The sequence below is a fragment of the Cotesia glomerata genome, linkage group LG4, assembly GCF_020080835.1.
Source record: "Cotesia glomerata isolate CgM1 linkage group LG4, MPM_Cglom_v2.3, whole genome shotgun sequence".
Classification (NCBI taxonomy): Eukaryota; Metazoa; Arthropoda; class Insecta; order Hymenoptera; family Braconidae; genus Cotesia; species Cotesia glomerata.
The window spans coordinates 14,895,170-14,907,677 of NC_058161.1; the positions used below are offsets into that span (position 1 = coordinate 14,895,170).

The 12,508-nt window shown below is 28.1% G+C and overlaps 1 protein-coding gene across 1 annotated transcript in view; it reads left to right on the forward strand.

The window, feature by feature from the left end:
- The window catches only part of LOC123262782 (eukaryotic translation initiation factor 5B), a 61,639-nt gene that overhangs the window by 22,309 nt on the left and 26,822 nt on the right, over window positions 1–12,508 (forward strand). Inside the window, exon 13 of the mRNA XM_044725197.1 lies at window positions 206–301. Within this exon, the coding sequence (XP_044581132.1) occupies window positions 206–301 (96 nt within the window). The remainder of the gene's footprint in view (window positions 1–205; window positions 302–12,508) is intronic.

Sequence of the window (12,508 nt, forward strand, 5' to 3'; positions counted from 1 at the left end):
GGTATAGTAATTCGATAGTAACATTTCATCAGAGTATGTGAGGATAAGAAATTGTCCAGATAGCGTCGTATAATATATTATATGATATATATTTTGTACTTTTGGTTAGTAATTTACATTTTAGTTTGATGAAATGTTGCAAGTTTTTATAGAAAAAAAAAAATCATATTATTTTAATTCTTCACTTTTTTTTTATTTTTTGCAGCATATTTTTAACTCGCGTGATCCAATTGTTGTGGGTGTTATGGTCGAAGCAGGAGTCATTAGAGAAGGAACGCCTGTTTGTGTACCTAGTAAAGAAGTAAGTCAAATATTATTACTAGTATTATACTCTTATTAACGATAATCATAAGCTTGACTGTGAAAAATGTTCCATTGACTTTTTCAATTCCTAATGATTTGTCGTATTACAGTTTTATCTGAAAGTCTGTTTCTTTCATGTTGTAGAATTTTAAAAACGCATTCGGTACAAATTATACTTCTATCAATAATATTGCAATTTATAACTAATTTTTATAAATTCCAATAATTTCTTTTAATTATATCCACAGATTCGGTAGAATCTGGCGTCAAGTTACGTTCAAATCCGTTGTAAACGGAGCGCCAGACTACCGACTGTGTTTACTGTAAGCAGAATGGTATTTTGAGATTGAAAAATTTTATTTAATTCTACGGTACTTCTTGTTCCTAAATTTTATATTATAACAGTAATTCATGCTTTATTTTACTGATATTAATTAATTATATTAAATTATAACAATTAATCTACTTGAAATTATTAAATTTTATCAGCACAAACTATAGCAAGCTCAAAAATTTCGATCCTGACTTTTTTTCTATGTAAAAAGTGACATGCCACAGACTAAATAATTCGAGAATGCATGGTAATCTTCCAATAGATGGGAAACTACAGTTAAAAAAATACATTTCACAGCTTGCATCTACATCCGCCAGGGTGCGCTGGAATTGTTTTTACATAAACTGTAGCTTCAAGGGGATAGTTTGCTATAAAAAATGCAGCCAACGCGAGATTTAAGTTGGTACCAATTGTAAATTTTTATTATAATTACAAAAAATACTAAAATCCGAACAAAAATAGTTTCTCTATAAAAAAAATTCCGCCAAGTCCACGTTCATAAGACTATTAAGAAAAAAAAAATTTTTTTTTTCTTTACAAAAGATATAAAATTAAAAAATTAAAAAATCCAAGTAACCGATATGATTGTATTTGATTTTCGGAAATTAAAAAAAATTTTATTGTAAATTTGAAAATTAAAAAAAAAATTTTGGAACGTACTTAGTGTGCGTCATTGTGTATTTCAATTTTTTTAAAGTCCTGGTAAATAGATTTTATGAATTTCATTAAAAGTAAAATATTTTACAACCACGTACACTAAATACGTTCCAAAATTTTTTTTCGAACACTTTTTTTCGATTTCTTTCGTCAACGATAACTCACGAACGAATCAACCGATTTCGACCGGCTTGGTGGTGATCGACGTGGTTTTTCAATGTTAAGAGCTAATTAGTTTTTGGAATTGATCGGTCAAGCCGTTCAAAAGTTATGAGAGGTTTACATACATCCATACACACACATATACATACATACAGACACCATCGCGGGAATAGTCAGAGAAGCTTCCTAAGACCTCAAAATGTCGAGATCGGATGAAAACTCGATTTTCGAAAAACGGGGTAAAAACAATAACTTCCCGATTTTTGAAAATTTTCAATTTTCTTAGTGGGAAGTTAAAAAAGAGAAAAGGATTATAATCCACTCTTATAATTTAGATGAAAAATATGAAAATATATCATGTAAGCAAACTATTCGTAACGTGATTGGTCAAATATATCATAAGTATGAAAATATAGATAATTCCATACCAACATTCACACGCGTAACGTATACTAGTTCATACATAAGTGAGCAATTTTAGTTATAGATAATATAATATAATAAGTATTGTCATTGACTCTTCACAACATTACTTTGCACAATTTCAAAAATCTCTATCAAAATGCCAATTAAAATACACTACTCTAAACTCAGCAAATGTGCTCAGCGTAACAAGATCAGATGGGAGCCGATTCCAAGATCTTATAGCTGTTAACAGAAACAAACGCTCAAAAGTAACTGTACGACAACTTGACTTTTGGTAGTAAAATATTAAAAAATGGAGATTTTTTCGTGTTTTTTGTTTTTTATACAAGTTGTGAAAAACCACACGTCTGAAACATAAGTACCACAGCGACAATAGGAAACCATATAAATTCAGGTCGATTGTAGTTAGACCTTGTAGCGATCAGCTCCTCAAGCAGACTCGGTACAGTTCTTCGCAAGAAATTGAATAAACATATTAGTTTCAAGTGTTTTTTTTTTTCGAATCACAAAAAGTAGCATTTGATTGATCCTATTTAGAATTTCAATCTCATAAATTACACTTGAATTCTTGTCATTGAATTATTATAATGGAATTTTGATTCGTAAAATTCATTTTTGAGTTTATCATATGAAGACAACTTGTATTAGTTAACTCAGAACTAGCTTCTATTAGAATATGTTACTGTCGCATAATTTTATGATAATTTACTTATTTTATATCTTATCTAATTTCATTCAAATTAATTTTATTTATATGGTAACGATCTAGATACGATGAGATTTTCTGCCCACATATAACTATATATAAAACTAACTTACGCAAATGAAACTACTATGTTGTGCCCACTAAAATTTTATATTTTTTTTATGTGACTTATATAAATTTTATTTGCTTAAGTATATAGAGTAATCGAAATAAACATATGTAGTTAAATACATAGTAAATATTTTATTGATAATTAAGATATCGCTGTAGTTCTGAATGAAAATATCTTCTTTTTAATTCATCATTGCAATCTAGAGAAAGTGTGTTGGTTAACGGGTTATTATAAATTAGAGGTTTATTTAAATAATTTCTTACAAATATAGTATGCATACTTTCATTGAAGATCGCCTTAATAATTTTAATTGGAATGAGGACTTTAATCATGTGGTAAAGTTTTTCATGGGTAGTAAATTTTTGTAACTCTATTAAGATTTTTTATACTGAAAAAACTACTGGATTCAAGAAATATGTTTTTTTTTAAATTTCACTTTTGTTCAAAATATTATCAACTTGTTCTAAGAATGCTAACAAGACTAGGCCGTAGTAAGTGTATTTTCAGAAAATTTATTTTTCTAATTACGTCTTGAATAAATCTTAAAGTCAAATAAAATGAAGTTTCCGAAAAATAACATATGATTGAATATAGCGGAAGCTTTATAATAGTTCGTTTAAAAATTTTTCAAATTGTAATTAGATAAACAAAAAAGTTTGGAAAATCCAAAAGTGCACGACTCATAATGCTCATTTAATTATGAAATATAAAAAAAAAAAAAAAAGTCGTTCAAAATTAATTGCCGAAAAAACAGCTGTAGTAGGAAGGTACTGCACAAGCGCCCCTGGTGGAATAAAATGTACATAATATCTATAGATATAGATATATCACCATCCATGTTAATTTTACATGGATATATATAGATATACAGTCTTGTAGTTTTCGTTTTTTATTAATTGCAATTAAACGACACTGAATTAATTAATCATTTCCATTCAGTGACCTACAATCGTCGATTAGAATTTTTTAAAAAAAATTTTAACTCAAATAATGGATTTTTTCACAAGTTACAGTGTTTTCGGGTTTCACACATGACGGACAGGAAAATTTTTTGACCTATTTTGGTGTTTTTTTCCAATTCTATTGCAGTAAATCAATTTTTAAAAAGTATGAAATTAATCTCCATTAAATTATCTCAACAATAGTATGAAAAATATCTTGATTCCGTGAACTAACAAGGCTATAATAATAAAAATAGCCGCCAAAATGAGGCGAAAAAAATTTTTCGATCGTAAAGCACTCTCTGATGCTTCGCATCATGAGTCGTGCAATTTCAGAAATTACATTTACTACGGCCTATAGGCTATAGCCTTAAAACAAACAAAAAACGAAAGTATTTATTAAGAGTTCTCGAAAATTGTTCTTGGATAAAGATTTTGATTGTATCGATCGAGATATATACTCATGAATCACATAACAATAGTTGTCGGCCAAAGATTTTTGTCTAATAAGCTTAGAACACAAGATTGAAGACAAGAAATTCTCAAAGTGCGACACCCGGTTTTTTTCAAAATAAGTTTCTTGAATCAACAGTTTTTTTATCGGTGTATCAACAATGATACTCTATCAAATTAGAATCATTGCTTTTTAATTTTTGTGTATTTATTCGCAAATTATTTTAGTTATTAGTGATTAATTTTGATGGATGTCAAAAATGTCAAGTTGTGGGTATGAAACTATCAATTAACTTTTTAACGAATAAGTAACGAGTATTGCGTGTGCGTTTAAGTGGGCTGTGGTATAGAATAGTTTATTGAAGTTTTATGCTCTCTCAGCATTTATTTATTATTTTTTTTTCTCTTGGTATTTATTTTTATTTTTTTATTTTTGCTGAGTAGACGGCGAAGACCACAAGTAAGACTTTAAGACGAAGACAACAACGACAACTAATGTAAAAGAGGTTGGACTTGTGCATTCTTTACTGTTTCGCCCGCGCATAGAAAGCAGACCTAGCCATATTGTTAACCCACGTTTTACGTGTAATTCCACGCTTGTTGCTCGCAAATTGTGCGAGTGTACTTTTACTTCCTATAGTATCATCAAAAAAATTTATTTTATTTATAGTGTATAGTATACCATAAGTTACTAGATTTTACAACAAAATCACTTTTTAAAAATCTACTCAAGAATCTGCAGGAATCTTATCAATTCATTTTTAGGGATTCTTATCACTTCCCACTAAACTCCTTATGAATTACAGCGGGGTTATCAACGAAGAAAACTATTTTGATAGTGTTCCATACTTCTCTATACCTTTTTTTATAGACTTTTGTTTGTTCAGTTCATTTATCAGAATTCTTGACTTTTTACACTGAGAGAAAAAATTTCTTTTAAAAAAAATGAGAAATGTCTCATAATAAAATTGAGATGAAATGTATGTGGCATCAAACTATTCGTAACATGATTGGTCGAATATATCATAAGCATGAAAATATAGACAAATGCTATACTCAGGCGCGCGCTTGCGCGCGCAAAATTCAATTCTAGTTGAGTTAAAAAATTGATTGGTTGAAAATTTTCACTAATTTTATTTCTTAGCTGAAGAAATCATAATTTTTCTCACAGTAACTTTATTGCTGGAAAAAAGTTTTTAGATTTGGGAAAAAAAACAATTTTGGATGAAAATTCGCAAGTTGGCTGTATAACATTGTTTTTTTCTAAATCTAGAAAACTTTTTTCCAACAATAAAATTACTATAAGAAAAATTTTGATTTCTTCAGCTAAGAAACAAAATTCTTGAAAATTTTTGAAAAATTCATTTTTTGTCACCACAATGCCCATTTTTTTAAACAGAAATTTTTTCTCTCAGTATAAGGCAAAAGCCCCAATAGATGATCACGTACCAGTATATGATCACTCCATGTATTTGTATATCTATATTCACAAATATAGGTATACAAATACATGGAGTGATCATATACTGGTACATTATCATATATTGGGGCTTTTACCTTACTAGTATAAGAAAAGTAAAAATTTTGTGAAGTATAAAAAATTGTTGTCTCGATACCAATGCAACATTGGTAATTGCTTTTTCAGAATATTTTTTTTACCTGTCAATAAATGTATGTTGTATATCTTAAAATGATTTCTCTCATCTTAAAATCTAAGGTTTAGACGCTATAACATGAGACTAACATCCTAAACGGCCTGAGGCAAATAATCTCGGCCGGATATTGGTCGTCACGAAGTGTTGGCTTAGGTCAAGGCATAGTAAAGATCTCAGCAAAGATATTGCAGTCTTCAACATCTAAAGCAGACACAAACTTTTTATTTTATCTCTTACTCTCTCTCTCTCTCTTTTACCTTTGAAAAATCTTCACTTACATGAGAAGATATTCAGTCCCAGAAATTTCTTATGTTTTGTATATTGAAGTATTAAGATCTTTTTAAGTTATACGTGATCTTACAAGTAAACCATGTATTAGACACACTTATTTCCGGTCTTCTTAAAAAAATCTAACATACTTTTTCACTTGTCATAAAACTTTTTTTGGTCGGTGTTATTGATGTCTTCTTACAACAAACAGCACGCAATAATAAAGTTACATGGGCTATGTTACGAAAATTAGTTAACTTCGCGGAACTGCAAATAATTCAGTGACTACTCAACATATTTGATTCTTATAAGCACTAGTTTATACATGAAAAAACTAAACTAAAAAATTTACTCATCATAACATAAAATATTACAAAGCATAAGGTTAAAAAAGTATAAAATTTATGATTTAAGGTAGTTGTTGTGGTTAAGGCATACCGTCAGAAAATTCTGAATTTTTGTATACTTATTAAAGACATAATGATACAATTACCCTAAAAATTTAGTCGATTGATCATCTATAATCCGAGATGAATTCAATTAAAAATTGAATTTTTAACTTTGATTGCATACGCTTTTTGCGGTTCTGTATCAGTTTCTTAGTTATAAAAAAAAACGGCAGAAATTTTCAAAAAGCTGACAGTTTTTGAATTTATTTGTTATGAGTTTAAAAAAAATTTTTGACCATCTAATTATTTATAAATAACGGATTAAAGTTCAACAATTTATGAAAAAATATGTATCTACGGAGTCAGGCAGAATCAATTGTATGGGTTGCGTCTCCACGGGTACAGTCTTGCGTAAAAATTATGGATTACTTAGCTACAAGCTCATATACTTTTGCGGCGCGTATAATTTTTAATTTTTTGACAATATTGTACACTGATAAAAAAATTAACTTGACTCAAGAGCCAAAATTTTGAACCAAGAATACCATTTTGAAGAAAATGATTTTCTTGAGTCAAGAGAATAAATTCTTGAGTCAAGAAATTATTCTTGATTTAAGTAAATTTTTCTAGTCTCAAGAATTTATTCTCTTCACTCAAGAAAATCATTTTCTTCAAAATGGTATTCTTGGTTCAAGATTTTGGCTCTTGAGTCAAGTTAATTTTTATATCAGTGTACACGGAGAAAAAAGTATTGCTATTATAGTGATCCAGTGGATCGTGAACGTAGTATTGTGGTTTTCGATAACTCTCGAACGAATCAACCGATTTTGACGGGACTGGTTGCAATCGACGTGGTTTTTCAAACTTAAAAGCGTAATAGTTTTTGGAATTGATCGGTGCAACCATTTAGAAGTTATTCAAAAAAAAAAGATTTTTTGAAAATTTTATTTTTGAGATCTCTCAAAATCTAGCGAACCAAATTGATTCAAATTTTCACGAAATTTAATGGCAATGATACTCTTTAGATCGCTACCTATTTCGATCCGATCGGCCAAGCCGTTCAAAAGTTATAAGAAGTTTACACACACACACACACACACATACATACAGCCGCACGGACACCATCGCGGGAATAGTCAGGGAAAGCTTCCTGTGACCTTAAAACGTCGAGATCTGATGAAAACTCAATTTTCGCAAAACGGGGTGAAACCAATAACTTCCCGAATTTTGAAAATCTTCGATTTTCTTAGCGGGAAATTAAAAAAAAATAAATTTTTAATTTGCCTTATAATTTAACTGTTTTCTGTAGAATGACCCATCTAAGAAAAAATAAAGGCACAAATAAGAAATGAGGGAACGATAGTAATACTCTAACCCATAAAATATGAAGCATAATATCATCGCAAATTCAACAACGCGTTATCAACTGACAAATATTGGAACATCTGCCAAATTTTATCAGTCTAATTTTGAAGATAGAAACTCATAAAATCGAAAAAAGTATTGAATTAAATAATTTGACAAAGAAAATTCTAAAACCAATCATTTTGTCTTATAATTTATCATAAAAGCTAATTAATAATGGTTTGTAAGCAATAAAGTTATTAACATAGATTAAAAAAGTATGTTAAAACGGCATATTTCTTAATTATACATTAAATTAGTTGGTATGAACAGATGAGAAGTTATTTACGGGTGTATCTTTAGTTTAAAAAAATTCTTCGAAATTTCAAGCGATTCCGTAAATGGAAACGTCGGCATCTTTTGAGAGGCATGTGCCACCGGATGAATTCTAGTTTGGCCACCAACAGCAGCGTTCTGTCTGGCTTCCGGCTTTAGGTACATAGTATGTATGGATACGCCCCTAGTTTCCTTCCGGTCGTTTATCACTCACTAGAGACAAAAAAGGAAGAGGAAGTATGATAGAAAAGTGGAATAATATGTTTATACAATACAAATGTCGTGGACGGACAAATAAACCAATATATATATATTCTTATTTAGTAAGAAAGTATATATATAGTAAACAAAGAAGAATGAAAAGCAGTTGGAAGTATTTTAAATAACTTGAATAAGGAATTTGAATCTTTTGTTCATGAAATGAAAAAACAATCATTAAATAAATACATGAGAATGATTTAGAATAAGAATTAGGTAGATATGTACCTCGAAATAACGGAAGTGACGATCAATTTCCCGGATGTGAGTTGTCATCTTCATAATCTATGTTTACGAATATTCATACTGTGCTGAAAAAAGTTTATCGTGAATACGAGAAAAATTTTTTATGCGTTTCAATTTTTAATTCGAAATTTATCTCAGTAAATTTTTCCATTTTTTATTAGATTAATATGAAGAAAATTTTGGTTTTGCTTTTTGTCAATAGTTGTTTGCTTCATAGTTATGATAAATTGCAACATTTATATATACAATCAATAAACATAATTTCTTACTCAGTAAGAATACTAACGTTGATATATATATTTTCGCAGTAATCGGCAATCACATCGCTATCTACGACGAATTGTACTTACGGAAGTTTGGGGTCATACGTAACAAAATATCGCTGATACGATTGCTTCACATTCCATCTATCTGAAATAGTGTTTACATTCCAAGGAAGCTGGTTAAATATTGAACTCACGTCCTGTTATCCATATTTGAGTAGACAATCACACACGTGATTCAAGTGCTTTACTTTCTTCTTTATCAGTTCAAAATACTGTAATTAAAAAGCTACACAGAAAGAAAGGTTCACTTGAACCAAGAAAATATTTTTCTTCCGAATTATTTTCTTGGGCGAAAAAAATTTTTTTTTTTGACACAAGAAATTTCACTTATTCCAACAAAATTAATTCCTTGCTTCAAGAAATACGTATCTTGATCCAAGACAATTTATTTAAGTCAAGAAAATTTTCTTGTTTTGAGAAAATTTCTTTCTTGCTCCAAAAAATTAAGTTCTTGACAGAAGTAAATTTTCTTGTCTTGAGAAAATTTCTCTCTTGCTCCAAAAAATTAAATATCGATGTAAATTTTCATTAATATTTTTATTAACTAACATGTCAAATGGGAAGATCAAGTAATATTGAATCATTTTTTTTCATTCAATATGTATAATTGCGCTCTAAAATAATCTAAAATGGGTATCAAATATTCAAGAGAAAAATTTTCTCAAGGTAAGAAAATTTTTTTCTCAGCTGAAGTAGGTGGTGCTGCTTCCCCAAAGTATCTAAAAATCTTGATCAAATATAAAAAGTTATTGTATCAAGTATTTATGATAATTTGAATTAAGAAAAAATTACTTCCACCAAGAATAAAATTTCAAGAAAAATTTTTACTTCGGCCAAGACAACTTCGGTCTTCCTTCGGGCACCCGAAAATTTACTTGAGCCAAGAATTTTGTTCTCGAATCAAGAAATCTTTCTTTCTGTGTAGTCAGACGATACAGAAAAAACGGTCATATTGAACCAAAAAAATTTTTTCCATTGATTCGGTACGCTTCGCTCAAAATTATTTTGTTTTTCAATTAAAAAAACTTACTCTTGATTTACTTACAAAGCACTTGCATGAAGTATCACAAAATTTTTAAATCAATGTTTTTTAGTTTTTGTTGAAAATATATCATCTTGTTTTCAGTGGCTATCCATCGTTAATACTTAAAAATTGAATCGAACAGATACTAGCATTCACCAGCTAACTAGTGTTCAAGTTCGATGGTTACCCATCGACCTAACACTCCGGAGATGATTTGTCCTAAAATGTTAGTGAAGATGGAATATTACCATCCACTTGAATTAGATTTATACTAGCATAAAGAAAAATGACCGAAAAAGCAAGAACGGGTTAAAAGAATTATAATTATCACGGTCGAGAAAAATTAATAAAGTTAAAATATATCATCTTGATTCAAGTAATTTCAATATTTTACATTAAATATTTTTTCAATTTGGAGCAAGTGTTTAATTTGTCACAAAAATTTTATAATTTCAATCGAAAAAAAAAAAACACTTTTTAGTTTAAAAAACTATTTTATTGAAACGAGATGAAATTATTTAAAAAAAAATGCAGGAAATTTTCTTGGGCCAAAAAAAAAGTTTTTGAATCAAGAAATATGATTTTTTTTCTGTGTATAGCAAAAGAAATCGATAATAATAAATTTTATTTTTTTTTTCCATTTGACTTTATAAATCAGCAGTATAATATATTTTTTTATTAAAGTTTTATCCAACTGTGTTTTCCATTCCATGAGTTAAGGTATTAGTATTTAAAGATATATTTCTTGATGTCGAAAAATGCCTATAATTTTAAAAAATCGTCGAAATGGATTTAAGCTGGGTAGTTTTTAGTACAATCTATCAAATGAGTTGAGGATAAACTTAATCAAGTAGATAAAAAATAAAAAAAAAAAAAAACATTTTAAACCATTAAGATATGGATACATCGATAATTTCCGTTCATTAAATTATTCATCGCGAGTCACTTAAAACTAAGCTGTCAAATTTTTGTGTTGACAAAAAAAAAAAAAAAAGGCAAAAATCTGTTAATCTTAAAGTTTTTAGATTGTCACGGAATTCCTAATATTTCCTTTCTTCGTTTTTATTTTTATTTACATTTTTTTTACCATCTTTTATGTTGTTTGGACACTAAAAAAAGAAGTAGGTAATAAAATTTTCATAAAATATTTTTAAAAAATTTGTGAACTATTTGAAATATTTCTAACCGAATTTTGATCTAAAAAAATAAATATTTTGTCAAATTGAGTAAATAAATGAAAGAAAAATATACAACACTCAAAAATGAAAAAAAAAAAAAAATTTTTTTTTTTTAAATAGAGCAGCTGCGCAAACGTAAATGAATTATAAATAGGCGTTTTGACAACATAAGCAAAAGATCAATTGATCCTCAATGAAGTTTATTCATCAGAATAAAGTTACAGAAGATAGTAGAGAGAATACTATAGTAGACTTATATGAGTCTAATATAATAGTATAGTCGACTTCGCAGGAACAGAAAACCTTTGATTGTATTATAAATGTTTTTTTTTTTTTTTAATTTATTTATAACGTGCAACAAATTTTTTTGAGTATTCTATTTTCCAAACAATAATTGATATTTATTAAAACATTTATTAGTATATAATAAAAAATGCACTAATTTTTTAAAGCCTTTTTTAAAAATTTGTTTTTAAGGCTGACTAACTCTTTATAAATACGGAGTATAATAAACAGTTTTCTTGGCTAAAGAATGTTTTTTACTTGAATCAAGATTACTACTTATTGAAATTCTAACATTTCTGATCTCATGAAAGTTTTTTTTTAGTTCAAAGAATCAATGCTTCACACTGATCTAATAATGTTTTCATAAAGTTAATGATTTCTAAATACAAATAACTTTTTACTTCAATTAAACAAAAATTTTGGCTTTAGTCGAAGATAAAAGTTTCCAAAAATTTTTTTCTGGGTTCAAAAGTCATATTGTTGAAAGCTAATTTATATTAATTAAGGAGGCTCGCTATCGATTTTTTATCTAGATTTTGACAAAATTTTATTGTATTTCCGCAAAATTTCAACTCCTATTCACTAAAGTTTTGGCGCAAAGAAAAACAAACAAATAAAATAAAATTAGTTTCTGAATAAATAAATTAGAAAGATAAATTAGTTTCTGAATTTTTTTTCATTTCAAGGTAATGAATTATTAAAATTTTGCTACTAAATCTAATTTGATTAATAATCAACAAACTAATCCATGAATTAAATAAAAAAAAAGTATAGATGTGTTAAAAAATGCAGTACTTTAAGAACCTCCTTGATATCCAGCAGAATTTTTGACTGATGAATATCTTTCTCCTAAAATGAACATCAGTTCCATTAAAATTATTCCGTAGCATTGTCCTTACTCATATAATTGTTACAAAACGTACTTTTTGCATTATTAGTCACGTTATTTAATCATCGTGTCAGCAGAATAAATAAAAATACTTAAGTTTATTCTTTATATAAATATGACGTGATGTTTTGTATTACAGTTTGGATGTATATACAATTTTTTGCTGTATGGCATAAATGTCACATTTGACAGTATGACATATATATAAATTATG